Here is a 25,475-nt window from a genome sequence, read left to right on the forward strand (position 1 = left end):
AATAAGGAGACCTCTAGAAGCTAAAAAAAGTCAAGGAGACAGACTTTTCCCTGGAGCCTCCAGAAGAAAGTCAGCCCTTTAGACTCATTTTAAACTTCTGACCTTCAGAACTGTGAGACCATAAATTAAATTTGTGTTGTTTTAAACCAAAAGTTCTGGTAATTTCTTATAGTAGCAATAGAATCTTAATACAAGTATCATCTCAGAAGCTTGCAGAAAAGGTGCATTCCCAAGTCCTACTCCCAGAAACTCTGACTCAGGTGGTCTGCATGTTTAACAAGAAAGCTCTAAGCCTCTGATGTGGGTGATCTCTGGTGCTCGCTCCAGCAGCACATATACTAAAATTGGAATGATGTGGGTGATCTCTGTATCACGCTTTAAGAAATAGCACTTTACCATAAATCAAAATAAATACCTCGCTGATAGAGTCACATCTAAAATAAAATTTTAACGGGGAAAACTAGCAGAATATTCAATATGTATTTATTTGACCAATGGAAAAATGAGAAGTTTCCCAGCTTGGAAATAATAGAAAAATACTCAGAAAGAAAAATATTGACAGATTAAAATATATAAAATCTAAATATTCCTGAAAGATAAAAAATAGAAGGGAAAATAGTTCTAATAATATATGGCCAACAAAGTATTTCTAGTTTTATTATTCTATGTTAATTAAACTATCGCTATTTCAAAAATTAAATGAAAAGGGAAATAATTTACCTTAAATAAAGTGAAATTAAAAAGTAAACACATAGAAGAGACTGTTTAATCTTTCTATAGAGGATGTTTACTCAAAGGCATAAAAATTAAAACCTTACTGAAAATCCATGTTATAGCTACAATAATAGGAAAATTAAAATTTTTTTTAAATTACCTATGAAAAATGGTTCGAGTGATATGATATCAACATTGTAAAATATACTACAGCCATTAAAATATTTGAATAATATTTAGAAAAATTCATGTTACAGTCTATTAAGTTAAATAACATAATTTTGTTATTTTTAAATAATGTATAAAGATAATCTGTATCAATGACTTATAAAAAATTAAAATAAGCTTGTTAAAGTTTGCTTGCTTGCTAAAATTTGTTAAACTTTCTAAAGCTCCTTGCTAAGATGCTTTACTACTAAAATTTTAATATTTCACTTCTTAAAAGCAAAATTAGAAAATAAAGTACTACTATCTTTTTTTAAAAAAAGAAAAAGGCATTTAATTAAAAAATTGGAAGACATGAACACAGAAAAAGAACAGTCCCTCTTGAGAAAGGATGTCTATCCTCTTTGCTATTGGCAAATGAAAAGCTGATGTTAGACTAGCATGGGTCTGAGGATCAGCCGCTGGAACTGTCACCATAAGGTACTAAGCTGAAAGCTGTTTGACTTTAGCCTCTCTGTGAATATGAACCAAGAGTCCAACTACATACAGTTCTATGGGGTTCTTCCCCTCCCTCCTCACTGCTCCCACCTCAAGCAGCCTGAGAAGCTAATCTGTCATTTAAAAGAACAATGATAGGCAGGATAGATACCATATTCCACAAAAGTGGAAAACTGCCAACTCTAAAAAAGGAGGAAATGGACCAGAAGTCTATGAGAGTGATAGCTTGCCAAAAAAGAAAATGAGATGATGTAATAGCACTGAGAAAAAATACCCACTGGTTCCTTTAGTGATTCAACCACTTGAAGAAGGCAGACAATGCCACCCCTTGCAACCATTTGTTTGTTCAAGTGGATTCATTCATTAACCTCTGCACAAATGTGGGGAGATCAATTATTCAGAATGGAAAATTACAATTTAATTGTAAAGGGCTATTGAAATGATATCACCTTGCTATAGGTGGGTGAAAACAGAAACAATACTTTTTTCTCTCTGATTTATTTTCCTCAAAGGCAGTTTCATATTCCTCTATTTCCCCTTTAAAACTGTAACTCTGCTAAAGGCAGTATCTTTTGATAAAGATAATAATCAAGCAGTGGGATTTAATGCTAATATGTTTTTAATTAATGTTTTATTAGATGACTCTGTGGTCATTACCATTAACTTCAGTCAGCCAAGTACAGAAAATTTCCTAGAACCAGATTAAAATGGTTTTAGTTCAGCCAATTCACATAACAGTACCTAATTGAATATAGTTATTATGATCAAGCAATTATTCATTGTTGTATTATTCCAAAATCATCTGTTAAGAGAATAAATGTGCCAATCTGCTTTCATAATAAATTAGCCTCATGACCTTGGGAAAGGTCAATTAAACTCTGTGACCCTCAGCAAACTCACTTGTAAAATGAAAGTGTGTAAAATTAGATGGCCCCTTCCAATCTGAATATATCTCATGCCAATTTTTGGAGTCATAAAATATACAATCCCACTTATTGTTAATATCACTTTGGCCACAAGCACAGACTGATCCTGGTATATCTAGCCACCATGATCTAAAATAATCATGGAGTGCTGACCCAAGTACAAAAGTTGCCCCAACCACAGCTATGTTTGCTTTTTGTGACTCAAAATCTTAGAATCATCTTTATGCCTCCTCCTTTTCCCTTGTCCCCAATAAGCCATCACTGGTGAAGTCTGACTGCTTCTATTAATAACCTCCCATACCTAATCCCTCACCATTCCCAGTTTGCCCAGAACATTGGATACATAAAGGACAGTCATGAGAGAAGGAGTGAAAAAAAGGAGATAAGGGTCCTTTTTTCACCTAGCCTTGCATTGCTCTCTATGCATCTAATGCTCCTGGCTAAACTGATTAACTCATTTTCTCCTAGAGCCCCCTCAAGATGTCCCACCCTCTGTATTCCACTGAATCACCAGAATTCCTCCTGTTTCCAGTACTCCCCTTCTGGCATGCCTCCTGGCCCCACCTCAGTTGCTTTAATCCTTCTCTCCAACTATGCCAATATTCTTAAAGCCACGGAATGGAAAACCTTTGTGGTAAGAAGATAACTTATCCTTTTGTGCATCAGGAGAACACTCCAACTTCTTTCTGGTCCTTCAGATACCTTACTAATTCTTCAATGATTCCCCAAAATTATTTTCATTTATTTTTTTTACGGCAAGACAACCCTTGGTTGACATCACAGATTGCCAGCACTTTGTCAGTTTACAATCCCTTATTTTTAATTTTTTTACACCTACAGCACCTGGTCGTCCTAGGTGGTCTCCCATCCAAGTACTAATCAGGCCTGACCCTGCTTAGCTTCCGAGATCAGATGGGATCGAGCTTGTTCAGGGTAGCATGGCCATAGACTTGATTCTCCAAAATTATAGCTAGTAAATCAAAAATCACTTCAAGTAGCTTTTTAAAAACTGCATTTTAACGGTCCAAATGTCACAATTTATTGAAACCTTTTAAAATATTTGTGGAATTTTAAAATTTTCTTAATAAAAGTCTTGAATATTTCTGTTAAATTCATTAAAAATTAATTAATTCGTGTGTTGTTCTTGTGCATGGGAATTTTTTCATTACATTTACTAAAAGAATTTTTACCTTTATGGAGTTAAACTTTTAACTTTACCACTTGATTAAAGTTTTACAGATTAAAAAAATTATGAAATAATGACATGATTTCTATTTCAGCTTAAACACATCATTTTTTAATAGGTTTTATCCCATCCAGTCCCATTATACTCTTCCATGACTTTTTACTGTACTTAAAAGCTCATTGCAACTTCTGGTTTTCCCTCCTAAAACAGCACAAATCAGTATTTGCATTTTTCCTCTCTCTAACCCATTAAGCTCCATGAAAACAAGTTGATCCTGTTTCCTAGCACAGGGCTTGGCATGAACAAGCACGTGACACTTGTTGAAATAATGAATGGTCAATATTCCATAATATATTATTTTCTTTCTATTTCAGCTTAGTTATGCTTCAAGCAATAAAACTTTGTCATTTTCCTTTCCAGATAATTATCATTTTATTCTTCTCTTGGATTTGATATTTTAATTACCTTTAATTTTTCTATTTTTTCAAATTTAAAAAGTCAAAGATGGAAATAAAATTCTACAATGTATCACCTAAAACAAAGCACTAAACCTTTTCCTGACCTTTCTCTGATGCCTAAAAAACAGGTCTTAGTTTAGTCAAGAGGGGTCTAGTTCCCACCCTCTTTTATACTGAAATTGTTTTGTGAGTTGTTTTTAGTGTCCTTTAATTTATCAATATAATTCTCTTGAATAGGACAAGAAAATATACATTTTTAAAATACTGAAATTGCATTAGGTAATCACCAAATCTCTAGCCCAGGACAAAAACATTTAAGTTATCAAAATTGAGAGAGAGCACCTTCTGAGTTTAATTTCCAAACTAATTTTTGTAATTTCTAGGCCTCAACAGTCTTTTAAGGGATTACAGAGAAAATTCATCATAGCAACCTACTGGCTGTTTATGTGATGACTTGAGGGCAACCCAAGCCCTAAAAAGAGAACTAAATTTTAAGAAATTTAAAGACTGGCTATAAGATAAGAATGGGTAAAGAGAACTATCTACACGTGAAAAACTGTCAGTGAAATTAAGCTCTCTTGCAGAAGGCAATGGGACAACAAGCTGCTGTACTATCTTCAAGTCGAAGACAGTATTATGGAGAGGAGACAGATAAGTCTAATTCATGGTGATGTGATAAATGATAATAGGATAAGATCAGGGTGCTATGGGAATGCTTAGGGGGGAACTCGGTCTTAGACATCAGGGAAAGCTCTCAGAGGACTTGATATTTAAAATGTAAGAGTTAGAACTAGTCAGTTATTAGGAAATTTACCAGTATCCATTTGTTTTTCTTAATTCAGTCTGCCAGAATTATGGTTTCAGCCATGTTATCACAGATGCATGGGCACAAATTTAGAGCTAAACAGAGTTTTCCATTTCCTTCTTACCTGCACTAACCCTATTTGATTTCATTTTTCTGTGCTCTACATAAACCATTAGACCTAATTCATCACTGTCTCAGGGCCTGAAAGTAGGAAAAATTGTCCTTTTCATTGTCCTTTGTGGGAATATTCCTGATTACATGGTCTTATCACTCCACACACCCTGCAGAAAGAACCATGAGACAAAAAAAACTGAGAAAACATTGTGACAAAAGGAAACAAAAAAATCCTGTCTCTCAAAACCACATATTCTAGATTTAGCTATACACTCAGAAGACAAGTCTGTGTTAAAAAAGCAATAATCCACTATTCTAGTGCTATTTTGTTTTGTTCCAGCTTTACTAATCCCAGATAACTGGCACATAACTTTCCAAAATTATCTTCAAGTTTAACCTAATTTAGTCTTACATTTTTACCTCATGGGAATATGGTTACAACATAGACTGGTCCCAAAAAATACACTCTGTCCTTTCAATCTCTTTCCCTCTACCACATGCATGGCCCCTACTTCTAAGTACTCTCTCAACATTCATATTTTCCACTTAGTGTGTTTGTATGTGTGAAACCTAAAACTTCTGCAAAAATAAAAAGTGGATGGAACAGAGAGTTGTTTTTAATTAAGAGTTGAGAAACTTCAGCACAGACAGCAAGATCAACTGTGCTCAGTTCTCTCAAAGGTAGAAGTAGGTGTCTCTCGTGTAGAGTGATTTCTGGAAGACATTCTAGGTGGTAGTCCAAGGCCAAACGAATTATCTTCTAGGCCTCCTCAAATCTCACTCCACAACTCGGAGATAGCATTTAGGTCCTGGGTACCTGAACACTGCCTTCCAGGCCTGGTCCTTCTGTTCTAAGTTCTCTATCAGAAGCTCATCTAGAATACAGGGTTAATTTAACTCAGGAATATGGTGTACTCCCCAGAGCAATTCTATGTGCAAGAGTGGTAATATATGGAGTACCTGCTGGAACATTTTACTATCTCCCTAGAAGCTACAGAACAGCTTCCCATGTTCATTACTTAACACTTTGCTTGATACATATCCTTATCCAGTCTGTTCTAAGCCTCAATTTTAAAAAATTAATGTGCTTTTATTCTCTGACTGAAACAAAGTTATGTTTAACAAGACTGCTTAACCTAAGAAAATTTATGAACCTCTGGAAACTTTTCACAAAATTATGTACATGTATACACAGATGCATTTCTCCCCACTAGAAAGGGGACTCATAGTTCAGCAGATTCTCAAAAGAGATGATAGTACACCAAGCTGAGAAACACCAACATAGTGACATCTGTTCTTTTTCTGTGTAGATTTTTTGATTTATGCTAAGTATGCATTACTCAAAACAAATATACCAATGCAATGCAATCATGTAAAACCAAGATACTTATTTCTGAAAAGGTTCTCCTAGCTCTTTTTTCAGTTGCAAAATAGTCTCTGGACCCAATGCAGAAGCCTCTTGGGCAGTACTACTGAACGTACTGACTGATACATTGGAATACACTTAGAAGAGATTGTCTTTTCTTTACATTTCTTAGTTCTCTAATTCTTAATAAGCTAAACTGTACCTTTAGCAAATTGGATGGCTAAATAATATATTTATGTAGGAATCACAAAATTTTAGCATTTGATGAAAATATGAAAGCCAGGATGGAAACCCACATTAAATCTCTCTCCCAAAATAACACAAAATTATGATTGCAGAAAGCAATGAAAATTCTGTAGTCAGTTGAAATTTTGTGTATCTATTAAAATGGCAAAAGAGCATTTTCTGAATACTTGGCTTTGAAGTTTGAGTTTTAAAAATTTGGCCTTACACCACCAGATTTTAATTCTGGAAATTCTTATATTTCAAGACAATTACATTCATCATGTATGCAATAACATTTCATTTCTGGCTCCCAGGCAGCTAGCTGGCTTGTCCTTTGACATTAATATGGGTGGCAAATACAAGTTTACCCTTAATCCAATCCTTACCGAGGAACTGAAAAGTCAGAAACAAGTTACTTCCAAGTATACAAATCCTCGATGAACTTCGAAACTCTAGTCAGCTCAACATTTGTGGGCACTCATGTACATGTGCACGTGCTCACACACACCCCAAAAACACTACATCAAACAGCATAAATATTTTTTCCCTGCCTTCCCTTATTTATCTTCCCATTTTACTCATTATTTCCTTACTGTTATTGACTATTATCTTCCTTCAGAGATTTAGTCATGTACTTCCCTACAAACCCTGCCCTTTCTTTTATTCAAACTTCCATATTTCCATCACTTTCCAGATCATGAAGTATCCACCTTAGAAAACAGACACCTGAAAGGATACTTGCATATATGAAGAGCAGGGGAAAAGTCTTAAAAACCATGCTGAAAACTCTCCAAATTTTAAAATACAGAATAATTTTAAAGAAAAGTTTAATATGATAAAATCTCACATTTTATTGAGTTTTAAAACTCTGTCACCGATCTAAGTCGTTTTCATACATTCTTTCAATTTCAATTCCATAATTACCCTAAGACCTCATTATATTGATGAGAGAACTAAGGCTCAAAGAGATAAAACCATGCCCAATATTACACAACTAAATAAAAATAAATCATACAGAATAGATAAGACAAGCTATCCTAAGTACGAACTAAAAAACTAAATAAAACTCAAAATGTTAAGAAAACAGAAACCAAATTAAATTTTAATGGCCAAATTTAGCAATAAAATGTTAAATAACAGGGGCACAGAGAACCAATTGGCAGAGTTTCCCTTTAATATTCTGGATGATGAGAAATTATAGCAAAATCTGAAGCCCGACTACATATAAACCTTATTTTTTCTACCTTATCTTGACTGCTATTGTAATTTATCATTTTAACGTCCTTGGGCTTCTCATAAACCTTATAATTCAAATCATTTGATGTTCAGAAGTCTTTGAAAGAATAAAACTGAGGACACCACTGAAGAAAGGAGGAGATGATTATTTTCAGTTTCTTAATTAATAGTCATCATGCTACCACTTTTACCTTGGCCTCTTCACAAAGGATTATATAATTTGCTTCAAGCAATACTGCAAACAGCTATAGTTTTAAATCTCAGGTCTTTGATTTTAGATACACTGACATGTGAAAATTTAAAAAAAGATTTACTATACTCTTGCAAAAACAATATAGTTTATGCAATAGCACTGTTGCCATGTGAAAATGCCTGACAAATAAGTTGTCAAGATTAAACTTCCCTAACCAGCTGGCTATAATAATCAAATCACTTTCAGATTCAGAATATGAACAGAAAATGAAATTTCTTCAAGGAAGTCAAAAAACATTGTGCCACAAAGCACTTAAAGCATACATATAAAAAGCAAACATTTGACATAATACTTGAAGTAGGAATGATTAAAAAGAGATTTCACAGATTTCAAGAGAAAAACTCAGATTGTTACCCCTCCCCAACCTGAGGTTTTAAATTACAGAATTTTTTGAAGAACTGTAAATGAATACTATTTACATAACATTGCCTGGTGATTTCACAATAAACAGAAACAATTTATTTTATTTTAAATAAAATCAGTTATAGCAAACACTGCATCTGATAAATATGAGCACTTCTGTTTGCTATTCTTAATCAAGTGGCTAAAAAAGAAATCACTATTTTTTAGAACTGAAGTATTTTTCTACTTATAAGTACACAAAGGTATAGCCAATTTTAAGATTTAATGTAGAATAATACAAAAATTCGATTGTCAAATATAAATTCAACGAGTTTAACTGTTCTAACAATGTTAGTATATTTGACGAAATTGTAAACCTCAGTTATTATCCTGAGGTTTTAATACTGAACAGGAACTTTCATATGTTCCAGTATAAAAAAATATATATTTAGGTGCTGAGCCTAGGAATAAAATCTGGGATTCTGCCAAGACTATTCCTCCTGCAACAACACAATGGCAAAGCTTTTGTGTGACACAGCAACAGACCCAACTTTGTTGCCATGTTCCTTTATCTTTTGCAGCATATGAATGAAATCAGGCTGCTCTCTTGGAAGTCTTTTAATTCTTAAGAAATAAACCAAGGGAAAAGGGTAGCAAACCAATTCAAGCAAAACTCTGGTTTTTGTGGCTCTATAATTTCTTTTAAATTAGTAACTGATAAGAGTGATAACTAAAAAAATGGAAATGACCAGATTGACCTCCATACAGTTATTGTTTAATGAACTCGGATCCTCTCAATATCCCTGCCCCCTTATAGTTCTCCTTCTGCAAATGAGTGCTTTATATTGTGGAGGAGATCAAGCCCAAAGAATATAATAGCTTTCTTCATCTTGCTATAATGTTTATAACTTCTATGAATTTCGAATTTTGGGCTATACCTAACAAATTAGAAAAACTGAGAAATGTCAGTCTTTAAAGTTCAGCAACATGTAGGTTCATGTGAAAAACTTTTTTAATGTTTAAGGACAATTTATTTTGCAAATTCTCATCTATTATTTAACTTAATACAAATATATATGTATCATTAAAAATGATCAGTAATGGGCACAAAAGCCTGATATATTTTGAGTTATTTTCAAAGAAAAGAAATATCTCTCCTATCAAATACACTAACATTGATTTCTAAGCCTTCCTAATAACAGGTACTTCTTGAAAAGAGCAGCAATAACATCAAAACCAATCTTATTCCAAAATATATCATTTATAGAAATAAGAAATAAAGTTTGAATATTAACTTTGAATTTATATTACGCTAATTTTATTCATTAGAAATAAGTCACTGAATTAAAAAGGAGCCATTTGCACAACCAGGTGAAACTGAATGAGCAAAAGGAAATTGTTCATAAATTAAGCAATATGCTAATTAGTCTTCTGCTTTAATTTAAAAGAATCATTAGCTCAATAAACTATGTGAATGCTATAATTTCACAGTATTTGAAAACATGCAAAAAAAAACACTTTTGTTTACCTAAGATATTTTAAAGCTTTCCTATAATCACTTGGAAAAACTGGTTTTTCCAAATCCCCTAAAAACAAACTGTAACTCATATTCTGTTTGATTACAACAAATACTGAATTAACGAGGTTTAATTTAATAAGATTCTGTCATAAGTCAAATATGGAATTATTACATTTAAGAGGTCTACTTTAATTTTAAAATATGACCTTAACCATTTGTGGTATGTCAACTTCAAAATCCTTTATTTTTCAATTTTCTGTATGGACATTTAATAGAACATGGTACTCACTTTGCAGTTAGATTATACTATAACCTTTATCTGAACTGCACAGAACTAGTCGATGGATCAAATAATTAAAAGACTGTATAATTTGAGGTAACATCTTCAGAAATCCTTAATAAAAAAGACAGCATATCAATTGCTTAAACTATGTCAAAATTCTCAACATGCTAAATTCTGACAATCTGTCAATTTCATAAACAATAAATTTCAGTTAAAAATGTTACTTATTTTAAATACATTCCCCTTAACAGATTTTATTTTTAAAAACACCTCCTGCCCCCAAATACAGTTAATGTTTCTGGTTAACCTTATTCTCTCCCCAGTATTCTCATTTTTATCTTATTTTCCCCCCTATTAAAGTGAGCACATTGTATTTTGGTTTCTTTTCTTCCTACTCATTGTTCAGATCAGCATTTTAATAATCTTTAAAGCAATGCTGTTCAAAGAAAACAGGCTATTATGAAGCTAAAGAAAATTCCCTAAGTTCAATATTTTTCAAAGTGAGATCATTTTTCTAGACCTATTTATTAAAAATCCATGCAAAACAAACATCACAAGTGGTAAACAGCTACAGAAAATGGGAAGCTTAAAAATAACGCCGTTAAAAACACTTCATTACACACCTTCTCTGTGAAGCCCTTTGTTTCCACTGAAAACCATACTGGAATCTTTGTATAAAAGAAGTTGCCTTCTGGCTGTCAATTGCTATATAGTCAGTAACTGAGGGATCCAGATGTCTGCAGTGGTTAAAACAAATGTTCAGTGGTGGGTGCTGATTCCGCTTCTCTCTGTGTAAGGTTTTTCACAAAGGCAGCAGAGTAAGAGCGCACATAGCAACAGCACTCACAGCTGATTGGATGGAAGGTGTGTTCAGCCACCCTGCTCGCTAGGTCCACTACAGCTTCCTGTCTACTTGGCAGCACTATTCTGTTGTCTTTGCTCCTCTTAACAACTCAGCTGTGTTTAGGCAACTTGAAAGGAAGAACAGTAGAGTAATAATGACAGAGTATTCTAGCATAAACCCCTAAAATGTGTGTCTCTGGGTGCTTTTAAAAAAGAGAAATTCATAAGGCAAACATTTCGGTCAGTGTTTCACATAAAACTGAAGACATAGGGAGTGGTGGAAAGAATCAATTTATTACTTCATGTTTCAATTAAATCAGGTCAAGTGAAACTCCCTGAAAACATCGAAACACAAAAATGTACAACAATTAAAATAAAGCATCAGCCTCCATCTACCTAGAACTATAAAATACTTTACAATAAATTTCACAAATTCCTAGAAAAGTACAACCAGTTAATGAAAATGGGTGAGGGCCTAAAATGTTCCCCTCCTCAAATTTATAAAGAGTCTTTAAACAGGGCAAGAAAAGTTGAGGTTAACTGATTGATTAGAAAACGATTTAAAAAGGAAAAAAATCAATTAATTACTTAGAAACTCTAGCAACAATAAAAGATTCAACTAAGTATTTGCATTAAAACATAATGCATGTTTTACATAAAACAACAATTGGCATTTAGCCTAATTTCATTTAATTTGTCTATTATAAGACTATCTGGAGATACAAAGGCATAGGAGATTTTTTTTTCAGGTTTCAAGTACTGGGCTTCAATATACTAGTCAGCACTATTTCCACAAGCTTTAAGAATAACAACAAAAATCCTTCCCCAACTTACAAAGACGTTTGGGGGAGTCAATGCAGGCAGCAGGAGATAAAGATCAGGAAAAAAAAAAAAAACCCTTATTTAGGAAACACTTTTTCAGAACATCACATAAGCTAGGATAGTGTTTTCCAAACTTTTAAAGCAATGGAACCATTTTTACTTGCATTCTTCCAATAAAATGCATTAGTGGTGGCTTTAGGATTTTTTTACAGGAGGTCTGTGGGAGTAGGCAGAGACTACAGCAGAAGCACACTGTTTATTACTCAGATCTTTGTTTATCTGGAGTGTCTCGGGGGTAGGGAGCAGAGGCTGATGGAAATGTTGGCTCTATTAAAGCACCCCATGAGCACCACGAGGCTATTTTTAAATGACAGGCCACAAACAACACTGCAGTTTCATATCAGCTCATAATCTACAAGATTCCTACTCCTGTACAAGCTTCTAGGATCCCTGGAGTTCTACAGCATACAAAAAAGAGTATACAGTATATAATTTGTAAGAGTTAAATCTCATTATTACCTTAGTGTAAATAAAGAATCTGATCACTTGGCTCTACAATTAGCCAGAGGGAAAGCTGCTAAGCCCTCCCAGAAATAAAATGAAGGAAGATGTGTTTGGGAGCACATTAAGCCTTTGAGGGTCAGTGACTCAAAGAATAGCATAGGAGACAGAACAAGGATTTTGGAGTTAGGCCAATCAACCTGGGTTCAAAACATGAATCTGCCATTTATAAACAGTAAGACCCTATACAAATTACCAAACCACTCTGAGCTTCAGTTTTCTTATCTGTAAAACAATTAACTAACAGGGCTATTGTGTAGGCTAAAGGGTGCTCTTTGCCAGCCAGACTGGCCTTTTGGTTACCAAGGACCTTAAGCATCTTTAAAATTTGGAGTCTTTGCAAATACTATTTCTCTTCCACTAGGAGTAGTCTCCCCCAACCTCTTCTATTGATGTCTCATCTTCCCGAGAGCAGCTTTCACTGATGCAAGACTAGTCTCAGCCTCTTTGTGTGTGTGTGTGTGTGTGTGTGTGTGTGTGTGTGTGTGTGTGTGTTTTTATTAGTGCTTAGCTCATAAAACGGTAAATGATTATTTGCAAAATGACTGGTTAGTAACCTTCCCCCCTCCACGTGCTTTGAAGGAAAGTATTATATTTGTCTATATTCTTGCAAACCTAGCACCATGCATGGTTTATATATATATATATATAATATATATGTATATATATTATATATACATATATATAATTTAATTTCACAACCATAGAACAAGTATCATTATTTAAATTTTTCAAATAAGAAAATCAGCTCTAAAAGTCTGTTTACTCAGGCCCTACAACTGGAAGTCAAAAGAAATAAATTTAAAAAAAAATTTGAGTGAAAAACTTTATAATTCAAAAATAACCTCTTCCTATATCTTTCAAAAAAGGAATAATCATAATCCCTAAATTATTTTGGAATATTTCTTTTGTTATAATTCTTAAATCTTTTAATTAAAAACTAACGATATCCTATATTTATAATCTAAAACTATTGGTTAACATCATATACAAAGAGAACTTATAAAAATATTAAACTTAGTCAGAAATATGTAATTATAAGTGAATAAAATACACTCCAAGAAATATGCTACATTCAAAAATTTAAAATCCAACCTAAAGGTTTATTTAGTAAAATGTATCCTCTGTGCTGTTAGTTTTCTATTAATTTCAAAAAGGCACTTTATATAATTTTGAAGAATGCTTGCTTTTCTTTGGTTTGTTCATTTTGGTATACAAAGGTGTAAATGAGTATACTATAACATAATGGCATGTTATCTACTTTGTAGATCTCAAGAATCTAAAAGTTAAGAATCTGAATAATATGAAATTCTATACTAAATACAGGTTCTCAAATATCAACCCTCAACCATGAAACCCCCCTATTTCCTTGTACGCCACCTAGCATGGTCATAATGGTGCTCTCCAAATGGACCAATTTAAGAAATATAAATTACTTATATTATTCTAATGTAAGGAAATAGGAAGGTAGACCTTCCATAAGTTTTTTACTATATATTCCAAATATAAAATGGAATAATTTCAAATATCAATTGTTTCATATTATCTATGCATTGTTAGAAATAACTGACAACTATCTATCTACTTTTAATATACTTTAGAGATAATCACGCTAGCTTGGACACTTTCTAAACAAAAAGGAATATTACTAATAGGAAAAAAAGAACCTGTCAAAGGTAGTGATTAAATAGCTATTATATATGTAAGGCCCATGGGCCAGACATGGTGGTAATCTCATGTTTACATACCCATCTGTTTGCCCAAGAAACCAGAACTAAGTGGGCAAAGCCAGGATTCAAAGTCAGGTCTTTCATAATCTAACATGCATGCTCTTAACCACTACTACCCTTTCCTTAACAATTCCTTTCTTTTTTATACATTTCCAAAAAGCAAATATGACATGACAATAAGAATAAAGTTTAAATACAGAAATCTCAAATTCATACTTTCTATTTATTACTCATTCAATAACTACCACTACAGCCCCATTATACCTCAAACTGTCATTGATATACTACACAATACAGGAAAACAGGATTTGACTGCTAAACAGCATGATCACTACATGAGGACACAATAAAAGAGTCAGTCTGTGAAACTTCACTACTTCATGATCACAGAACCAGAGAAGATAAAGTAGAAAAGAGCACTGACCCAGGAACCACTGATCTGGGTTCTAAGCTAAACTCTACCTCCAATCAGCTTTGTGCTCTTAAGCACTTCTCTGAAATTGCTCATTTAAAGTCAGGAATCATTCTGGGTTTTTTTGTTTTTGTCTGCAATGCTGATATGTTGTAAGGATCAAATAAGATAGGATAAAATTATTCTGAAAATAGAAACATGCTATATGTCAAAACCCTGGTGGGCTTCTAGAGGACAGTATTGTGGACATGTAAAAATCCAACCTCATTATTGGAAAGATCCCTTAAAGCAGTATGACATAATGGGGAAGAGTCAGATAATCTAGGGGCTCAAATTCTTCCCACTTAACAAGCTGTGCTATCAAATTATTTAACCTATCTAAAACTATTTCTTCATCTGTAAAGTAATAATTTTTCTAAGATTTACAAACCACCTAGCTCTGTACTTGGCTTTCAAGCAATTAGGTTTCCTCTTTTCCTTCGCAAATATCAGGTCTACAAGATGTTAATAAAGGGTGAACATGCATGCATACACATACTCACCCCAACAAATAAAGGACAATACTTTTACAGTATCCCACTGATATTTTTAAAGTTTCTTAAATATTTAACACATACTTCACAACTCAATAACTAATTTTCAAGAAAGACTAAACAGCTAAAATTTAACATTGTTATCAGTTTTGGAAATTAGGGAAATTTATGGTTTTTCTCATTAAATCAGTTTTTATTCAAAAACAAAATGTTATGCTGGTAGGTCAGTACTGGGACAAATTAAGTCATAATAAATTACATTAATTTCCACTTGCATGGAGATTCCTAGCAATCATTATTGCTGAAGTGATTACCCAGTGATTTGTATTCATTATGACATGGTAAAAATAAGCCAAGTGGCCAAACAGCAATTCAAGAATACTGTGCTTTTAAGAGCTAAAACACTTCTTAATTTTAAAATATTAAAAAGTACCTAACAATTTTAATTGGAAGTCTCATCTTTCAAAAAATTTTGGGTTATGATGACCTAGATTAGTTCCAGGAGCAAAGCCCTGTTTACAAAATCTAAGATCCTGGAGAGAAGAAAATGTTCTAGCCTGGTTTTTTTTTTTTTTTTTTTTGGCATCATTCATACTACATTGTTTAAAATGAGCTAGAACAGGGGTTATTTATAATCTAAGCTACCGGACAAACACTTTGTCTAATAATATCTTGTACACACAAGTCAGATTTAATAAGTATCCAGATCAGGTATAAGAATTCACTTTTAATAACCTATATACTTAGTCTTTATAATTAATATCACCATAAAATATATGCCGAGATGCCCTTCACCTATGCCTATACTTTAAAGACATGTTCTGGAATGTTGTTAATCTTCTGCTATTATTTTATAAAGAATGGTATATTTGATTCACTCTTAAAAATCTAGAACCAATAATGAATTTTTTATTCTGCTAAAATGTTTTACTGAAAATATTTCCATGGAGATGATATATGTGACATTTACCTGTGCCTTACAATTGTAACTTTGCGAAATAAGAATATTTTGTAGATGAAGAAATTGAATCATAGGGCTTAAAGCAGCTGGTAGGTTACCTAGCTGAATCACCTAACCGAGGTTTAATTCCAAGTCCTGTGTTGTTTTTTTTCCCCACAACTGCTTATCACTGGTAGATGTCATTATGCCAAAAATAATACAAATGACAAATTCTGCATTTTAAATTTTGAATAATGTTAGCAGAAATCTGATAAAGTAAACCAGTTGTATAGAATTAAATAAAACTCATGAGTTTTAAGAAAGACTCAGTTGTTAAGGCCCCAAAGTTCTAATACTGTTTGTTCACATTTTTTAAAATTTGCTAATTTTGGACTATTTCATATACTCTTGTTCCCAAATGATATGACTAAACTCTTCTGGCTACCTATAATGCCTCAAACTCTAACATATCTAAAATTGAATTAATTTTCATCTGAAGAACAGTTACCATTATTCTTCTTCCCAATTCCCTTAGCTAACAAACTTTGGCGAGAATCAAAGTAGCCACTGATTTATGTGTTTATTTAGTGTCTGGCATAACCACTTTACTCAGGTTATGTCATTATAAAAAACCTATAAAATGAATGCATTATCTCAATTTTAACCAATAAGAAAACTGAAACCCTGAGAAGTTGATAACATGATCAAACTTACCTAGAGGCAACAAAACCAGAACTTGAATCCAGGTCTTTCTAGTTTTCCTAAACGCTAAACCAATCTGTAGGATTAAATGTGCTGTGAAATTAATTTAAGGTGTTGGAGCTATCATTTTGTTTTTAAATAAAATAGGAAAAAGAAAAGATTAGCCACCATTGCATGAGCAAGACTGAGTAAAGACTTGTTTGGAGAGAGGGAGTGTTGTTAGGGGGCAGCAACATCAATTCTCTTTGTAATTGTGGGCAGTCAAAAATATTTAAAGCTGCTGCTCCATATGTGATACTGTCTCTCAATAACCACCAACCCCACAATGTCCCCAAATAGGTATTTGGTTCTATCTGTCACATTCAACCAACATGGACTTCGGAAGTATATATTAAGGATTGATACTAAGTTTTGTTTTGTTTTGTTTGTTTTGTTTTTGCTAAAGAGAGTTTGAGAAAGTAGCTGCTAGAAATTTACAACCAGAAGTCACACATCTCACTGGCTGCCATAACTCAGTTCTACAAATCCTTCTTTACCAGAGGTGACACTACACTACTAGAGACACAGATGTGTAGATATCCCAGAGGATTCAGAATGTACAAATTCTGTAACTACTGAGTATACCTTTTTGTGTAGAGGGAAACAGGAATTTTTTCCTCACACATATGCTATGCTACAGTCCATTTGTCCATCAAAGCTCTCCATTTTCAACAACTTCAGTTTATACAGTTATTTCATCCAGCAAGCCAGTGGAAAATACTTATCATTTGAATACCTCAATAGTTTCTCACCAGGAAGGTTCCAGCAGCATTGTGCAGAGGAGAACCCAAAAAGACCTCATGAACTAAACCTCATTTGAAATCTGCACTTACTGAGAATAAATTTCATTACTCATTCTCAAAAACAAAACAGAACACCCAACACACACACACACACACCCCTCAAACCAAAAATATTTGAGACCACCACAAATACAAAAGAACAGTTGAAGGTAACAAGTTCCATAAGTCTGTGCAGGTCATTTGATACTTTTTTCTCTTCGTGGAGAACTTATCCTACTTTCCTCCCCCTCCGCCTGTTTCATGCCTCTTCCAAAACAGCACAAGGTAACCTCCAGTTTTGATTTGTCCACTGACTCCGGGGGAAAAAAGTCAGAAAAGACTACATTTGACTACAAGGGCCAGAGGCCAGAGTCCATGTTAGTTCTTGGTCGTCATTGTATTTCCAGTACATATGTGCCAGGCACATGGCAGGTGCTCAATGAATATTTGTTTCAGAGAAGAAAGGGAAAGGTATTTAGCTGTCTAAAGTTTTACTGCATTTAACGGTAAATTCTAAAAATGTGATTTCATCAATATACTATGTAATAACTAATTTAATATTTATTGCAGAAGGCACCGTTCATTAGAATTCAGATGACTTTGAATAAAAGAACATTTTGTCAAAATATATGCATTTTGGTAGAAACATTTTAGAAATCAAACATGTCTGAAACTAAGTCAAAGCACGTAGCCCATGTTGTCAAGCCCCTGATTTAGTACAAGAGTCTATATAAAGTATTCCATGCAATATCCCACAGAACACAGCTGGGGAAAATTGTCTACCTCAGGCTATACTTAAGCAATCTAAATACAGAATGAAATATAGTTGACTCTTGAACAACACAGGTTTGAACTACATGGTTCCACCTATATGAGAATGTTTTTCAATTCATATAGTACTGTAAATGTACCTTCTCCTTATGATTTTCTTAATAATATTTTCTTTTCTGTAAGCTCACTTTACTGTAAGAATAGAGTATGTAACACATATAACATATATGTGTAAATTAACTGTTTATGTTTTTGGTAAGGCTTCCGGGCAACAGTAGGCTACTAGTAGTTAAGTTTGGGGGGATACAAAAGTTATATGTGGATTTTCAAATGCATGAAGTGGGGGCTCAGTGCCCCTAACCCCCACATTGTCCAAGGGTCAGTTGTACATGTTAATGGAAGCCAAGCTTTGACTGCACTAGCACAACAGTAAAATGGCTAATAATTAGGGTAACCATAAAATTCTTCGTCCAAAGAGTGACACATTTAGAGTGAAACAGGATCAGACACAAGAATAACAGGCATAAACCAAGACCATCCCAGGTAGCATTTAATCCATCCCATTCTCCAAAAAAAAATCTGAACTTCGTAGTACAGTTAAATAGAGGCACAAAACAGTTAACTCAAATTAATTTTTAAAATTTTTATTTCATGAAAATCACCGATGTAAGTCAAAATATAGAATTTGTGATATGTTATGATATTTAAATACTTCATAACTGTGTCAGTTTTTCGAATGTCCTTTTAAAAAAAAAGTCTCCATATGCGACTCACTGTGTCCTAGCTTATTCTTCTCTTAAGGGAGGGGAAAGATCAACTCCTCACCATGAAGCACAGACAGCGATCAAGCACGCAACAGGCACTTAAATGTTTTTTCCAAGCTTCTAATAAATGTCACCCTGTGCCAAGCACCAAGACAGATGTGAGAGACACAGCAGGCAATAAGTCAGATGTTGTCTCTGCCCTTGGAGAACAAATAACAACAAAAAGTGAGAGAGACAGTCTAAAATGAGCAGATGAAGCCAAAGTGTGTGACGAGTCCTGTCAGGCTTTGGTGTATAGAACATGCCAGGCTCTCCCTAAATTAAGGACCTTTTCACATACTACTCCATTGGCCCAGAATGTCCTTCCCCTCACTCCTTACACAGCTGGCTCCTGCTTGTTCTCCCCTGACTTTTCTCAGAGAAGCTTTACCTGATCATCCTGACCAAAGAGGGCTTATCCCTGCTCTCAGTCATCCCCTTGGCTTCTGTATGTTTCCTTCAGAGCACTTAGAATGTGTACTTACCTAACTCATTGAAGAAATGTTAATATATTAACAATATGAAGTGACATTTATTGAATATTTCTTCAGAATCAAATATACTTCTAAGCACTTTACATGGATTACCTCATTTAATCATGATGCCAGTTATAGGTACTATTACTAGCCCTGTTTTTCACATGATAAAACTAAAGACAGATTTCTTCTATATTTAAAAATAATAAGCTTACATTGCTATTTCTTAATTTTTAAAATTTAGATATTATTTCTAAATTCTAATTTATTCATACTCTATTTTTCTTTTTAGCATCTTAGTTTCAAGGATGAAATATATGTTTTACTTTTAGGTCTATTACCATTTCACTTTCTTCTAAAAGTATGTATATATTAACTGCAGACAATGTTAAAATATAATTACCTAAACTTTGTTTCTTTCAAATTCCTTGAGGAAGGATGGATGACCATTATGTCATTTCTGGTGCCAGTTGTGCTCTAGGGGCAGTTGTGCTCTTACTAGAGGTAGTGTATTGAAAATACTCAACTGGCTAGCAGGAAATTTTAGTTTTATGTTTGTAGTTGGACAGATTAACTTTTTTCCTCTGAACTTTATGTTTGCTCAACTGTAAAAACAAAAGTGACACATACTCTACTCTCCAAGTACCTTTCCAATTCTGAATTCTAGCTATAGTATGGTTTTGAGAGTAATTTCAGAATAACGAAAGCACTTCCATGTCCTGAGTTCTCCATAATGGAATTTAATCTGTACCACCATGAAACCTAAGTATTTTTTTTTTCCATTGTTAGCCGTTCAGAGTCCCCTGGCAGATACCTGAACTCTGAGACATAAGATAAGCTACAAGACAAAGCACAGTGAGGTTGTTGTATGCAGGACCACAGAAATATGCCTCCAGGACCAGCATTCAATCAACGCAATAATTACTAATGTTTGGATACACTTCCTCAAGGGCATAGGTATCTTTCCTTATTCCAACTTCTGAATAGTGAGTATGCCAATTTAAGAATACACATTTCCAGAGAAACGATTTTAAAGAAAGGAATTGTAAAGGATAGACTCCAAGGTTTCTTGCTTTGTGCTCTACCACAACACGCTGAACCCCTCTTAGGGCCAAAATTTTTTTTCTTAAAACTTTGGTTGGGTAAGAGAAAGGATACATGTCCAGTCTCACTTTAACAGAGCTAGGAAAGCTCAGTATTTGGGGAATTTCCTTGCTCTCGCCAGCTCACGCGAGCTTGGAAGGTACAGGGGCCTCTCATCCCACAGTTTAAGTTTTTGTCAGCAATTATCTGGACTGAGAAGGATTCTCTAACTTTATCCTGTTTTTGTCTCCTCTATTTGTTATAACAGTACTTTATAATAAATAGTGCAATTTATAACTCTGACAAGAGAGTATCATAAAACAATAGCTATGGTATTACCAGTATCATGTGCTATGTTGACAGTCCCAAGAATTTTCATAAAATTGAACACTAATCTTTCATATATTACAAAGAACAGTGGCAAAGAGAAAGCAGAGCAGTAACTCCTCCAATTTTAGTCTATCCCTTGAACATCTTTATTGTTCAGAATGTCCTCTCTTATAGTTCTCTCCCTCTTGATCTCTGTGTTTCCATCTTTCCAAATTGTACCTGTCTTTTAAGGCTCAATACAGCTGCTGTCTCTGCTGAAAGGCAGCTTCTGCTCTGAAATTAATCACTGCAGCTGAAATTAATCATTCCCTATGAAGTCTGATAGCAGATGTTACTTTTTACCATTTATTCAGTTATCAAGTGTCTTGCATTATGTTTGTGTAGTTATCTCATTTGATTCCACAATAACCTTGAGGCGTGGGCATAAATATTCCCAGTTAGAAACAAAAACTGACACTAGAGAATTCTTAGGGCTACAAAACTAACAAATCATAGAAAAAGAATACGTAACATTTCCAATAATAATAAATTTTATGCTACACCACAAAGATACTAAAATGCATGCAAGCATTCATTCAACAATAAATATTTACTGGGCAGTTACTAAATGCCAGGCACCAGTCCACACATGGGGAAACAGCAGTGAACAAACATCACTATGACCCTGCCCTCATGAAGCTTACATTCTTATTGGGGAGAAAAACAAAAAAGCAAATAAATAAATATAGAACATGAGGTTAAGCAGCGATAAGGACTGTGAAGAAGAATGATGCAGAGTAAAAAGACAATGAAAGAGCTGTACCCCTTTTTTTTTGGAGCTGTACTCTTTAATAGGATGATCAGGGAGATCTTCTTCGAGGAGATGACAACTGAGCAGAAAGTCAAATGAAATAAAGGACAGTCATGAGACTTGTATTCCAGAAAGGGACAGCAAACGCAAAGTCCCCATGGCATCAATGTGTTTGTGGTGACTGAAGAACAGCAAGATCAATGTGTCCAAAGTGTAGGGAACCGAACCTAGAAGAGTACTAAGAAATGAGGTCAGAGAGGTAGCCTAAAACTTCAGGATTAAAAATAAAATTCTTCCTAAATCAAGTATAATTTGTTTTCAATTTAAAATCTCAAAATTTCAGTCATTTTTTCTCTTAAATCCACTTTATCGAAGTAATGCTTTCTTAAAGCTAAATAATGAAAAACAGCCAAAATCTTAATTAACTATTCAATTTACACGATCTAATTTTTCCCCTAAAAGCCAATAATTTTATTCACTTCTACCTTCACTTATTTTTATGGCGTACTCTCAAATCTTTCTAAATGTTGTCCAACACCAGCATCTAATTTGCTTTCTGTAACAGGAAGCAAATTGCTTCCTTAAAAGGCAATGTGACTAGAGATGATACTGGGGAAATGTAAATATAAACTGCATATTGGATAACACTATTGTGTCAATGTTAAATTTGAGTGTGATCTTATTTTTAGGAGATATATGCAGTGGGGTGATGATAAATGTTTAACAACTGGCTCTCCAGATGAGAAAAGGCTGGTTTTGTAGCAATGTCAACTTCCACTGCTGATTTTAAGCAACCAACCTGATACAGAATTGGGAAGAAAAGTACAAAATCAGCTTTCACATGCCAGCCAGATCCTTGTACACAGGGTTAAGTGTCATGACGTCTGCAACTTACTGTCAACTTATAAAAACAAACAAACAAACAAACAAAAAGAAACCCCTATGTCTGTCTGTCAGTCTGATCTACCTATCTACCTACTGAGTGAGAGAGAAAACAAAAGTGGTAAAATGTTCACAATCAAGCTATGAAAAGGTATTTAGAATATTACTTGTATGATTGCAACTTTTCCATGGGTTTGAATTTTTAAAAAATTAGATGTAAATTAAATTACAGAGCAAACAAAATAGGCAAGTTTAAAGAAATCCTTATGGCTAATTTTTTTATAAAAAAAATAAATCATAATTTTATCAAGTATACCAAATATGATAGAGCTTTAACCTAAAGTTATTTTTAAGACCAAACCTCAAAAACAAAAAGCAATTTGCCAATATTAATGCTAAAATTACACATTCTCTTACTATTATAAATTTAAGTAGAAATGGCCCACCAGACAACGTGACAGACGAGGACTTCCCAGATGTCAGAATAAAGTATCATAAAGGGCCTGATTTCAGATATTGATATCAAATTTTAACTCTATTTAAGAATATATAAGTTTGGTAAGTGGGAAAATAAAAAATGGAAACTTCATATTAATTTAAAATGTTAATCCCCAACTATAAATTGGTTCTGCTTCCAAAAGGGATAAGATTTTGAGCTGAAATAATGGTCATACTTATAATAAATATTACTTATAAATAATGTTGAGTTATTACTAGATTCCCAGGCTAACCTACCAAAGTTTCTTAACCTAGAATGGTCACTACTTGCAGCATCATTGAACTAGTCTAAATTCTGCTAAATTCACAATAGCAGAAAGGCTCTGCTCCAAGCACTAAATCAATCCTAAGTAATATTCTGAAATAAAGAAAAAAGCAATTTGGGGCACGATCTCACTATTCTCGTATTTTCCATCAACCTCTTTCGTGTCCACCCATGCCCCAATCTCTTTGCCCTAGTGCTGCTCTAAATGCTCATTATGGTGTGTCATCACCCAGAAATCGCTCGTGTGCTCCAATTACCTACTTTCTCTTTCCCATTACATGTGCATTACAAATATATAGTTCAATGCTGGTTTTAAGTTCCTTTGGTTAAATACTGCAGAATACAAGTTTCAGAGTGACAAGATAAAGGTCTGTTGATCTCTTATGCCTGTTTTGACTTGCCTTCACAACAAAGCCCTCATTTTCTCAGTGCAGCTGATGATCCAAGTTGAATATCCTTGGAAGTAAAACACTTACCAATCCCTACCCTACGCCAGGCATATGCAGGGTGCTAAACCATAGGTTCTCAGTTCATCTTTCTCACAATCCTTAAGGTTGACAGTGTTGAGACAAAAAGAACTAAAGTATGTAATTTGCTCAAGGTCATTTGGCTGGTAAGTGCTAAAGTTAGACTCTCTAAGTCTGACTATAAAGCCTTAGGGTGTTAACTCTTCCTGCATCACAGCATGCTAAGAAAGACACCTTTGAGCTATTATTATACCAAAATATGGCCATCATTTCAATAGTCCTCAAAAATGTATAACTAAATAAATATACATTTATTAATCTAAATGAATTTCTAGTTGGTATGTCAGGACAACAAAGGAAAACTTTAAAAATAATAAAAATCACTGTGTGAATGGATATTTTTAGACAGAATGGCCCCAACTAAGATGCAGCTGGCTGTGCTTGGGAGCACCTGGCCCTCTGCTCATCTGTATAAACATTCCTGCCCATAGGGTAACCTAGTCAACATACACACAGCACTCCACAGCCACCAAAGTTCTCTGACACCTGAAGCTCTATAGAAACACTTTGAGCCCTGCACATTTCACAGACAAGAAAACAGGTTTGGGACCTAAGTCATAAAATCTGTTAAGTGACAAAATGAGTCCCAAACCTAAACTCTAAATCCTTTCGGTCTTTTGCCTTTTAACCTATCCTACGTTCTTGTCCTCATAAACCTAAAGTTCTCCAACCAATTTAACACATCTCCCTCTCCCTCTCTCTCTCTGTCTCTCATAAATAGCAACAGGAATAAATCCAGTATGGTGGATGGAGAGCAATTGCTTGTGTGTGGTTCCTTTGTTAATCAGATGCATATAAACTGGGGGAACACCTATACCAAACAGTTTTTGCCTACTCCTTAGTTATTTTACATTATTTTATTTCAATTCAGTGAGAGTTAACCAATTTTAAAATATAACTTTCCTTTAAGTAAACTATAGACAAGTATAGTTTAAATCTATTTTTTTAATTGAGTATAAAGTTGTGGTATTAGCCAGTAGTCAATAATTCAAACAAATCCATTAATTGGCAGAGTTTCAGTTGGTGTCAGTAAAACAATCAACAATTGCTAACCATCTGCTTCTACTCCTATTTAATCCACAAACATTGAGACATACTTGACATTCATTCTTTCAACAAATATATACTAAGCACCTCTTATGTACCTACAATGCATCTACCATGTATCTGCTAGGTGATGGGAATGCAACTGTAAACAAGAAACAAGGTTCCTACTCTCATAGAAATTAAAAATCAAGTTATGGAGACAGACAATAAACAAAGGGAGAAAAATTACAAGATGCAGTATAATAGTTATCAAGGAAACAAGATTGCTGAGACATAGAACAGCAAAGGACATCTAATTTAATAAATAATAATAGCAGCTAACTTTAATTGAGCACTTTAGACATGGTAGTCAGAGAAAGACTCCCTGAAAAATAACATTTAAGCCAAGATTAGCAGGATGACAAGGAGTTACCAATGTGATGGCTGGAGAGAAAAGCTTTTAGGCAGAAGTAGTGCATATAAGGCCCTGAGCGGTAACCAAAAACCTAAAAGGTGGCCAGTGAGGCTAAGCATGGTCAACAAGGGGAAGAAATGGAAAAGGCCTTATCG

At 34.0% G+C, this 25,475-nt stretch overlaps 1 protein-coding gene and 1 pseudogene across 9 annotated transcripts in view; both read right to left on the reverse strand.

Moving 5' to 3' along the window:
- The window catches only part of FAM214A (family with sequence similarity 214 member A), a 98,468-nt gene that overhangs the window by 43,570 nt on the left and 29,423 nt on the right, over nt 1-25,475 (reverse strand). For 2 of the 9 annotated variants that reach the window (XR_004956205.1, XM_036238419.1), the window contains exon 1: nt 10,714-12,953. The exons of 6 other annotated variants lie outside the window; for them this stretch is intronic. Coding sequence is in view for 2 of the 3 variants with exons in the window: in XM_036238419.1 (XP_036094312.1) it covers nt 10,714-10,750 (37 nt within the window). In the remaining variant the exon portion in view is untranslated. Of the gene's footprint in view, nt 1-10,713; nt 12,954-25,475 lie in introns of those variants that run through there. One more of the 9 variants, XM_036238418.1, reaches the window with a different exon arrangement.
- LOC118600849 lies at nt 3,135-3,253 on the reverse strand (annotated as a pseudogene).

Source organism: Rousettus aegyptiacus, unplaced genomic scaffold (genome assembly GCF_014176215.1).
Source record: "Rousettus aegyptiacus isolate mRouAeg1 unplaced genomic scaffold, mRouAeg1.p scaffold_m13_p_3, whole genome shotgun sequence".
In the NCBI taxonomy this organism is placed as follows: Eukaryota; Metazoa; Chordata; class Mammalia; order Chiroptera; family Pteropodidae; genus Rousettus; species Rousettus aegyptiacus.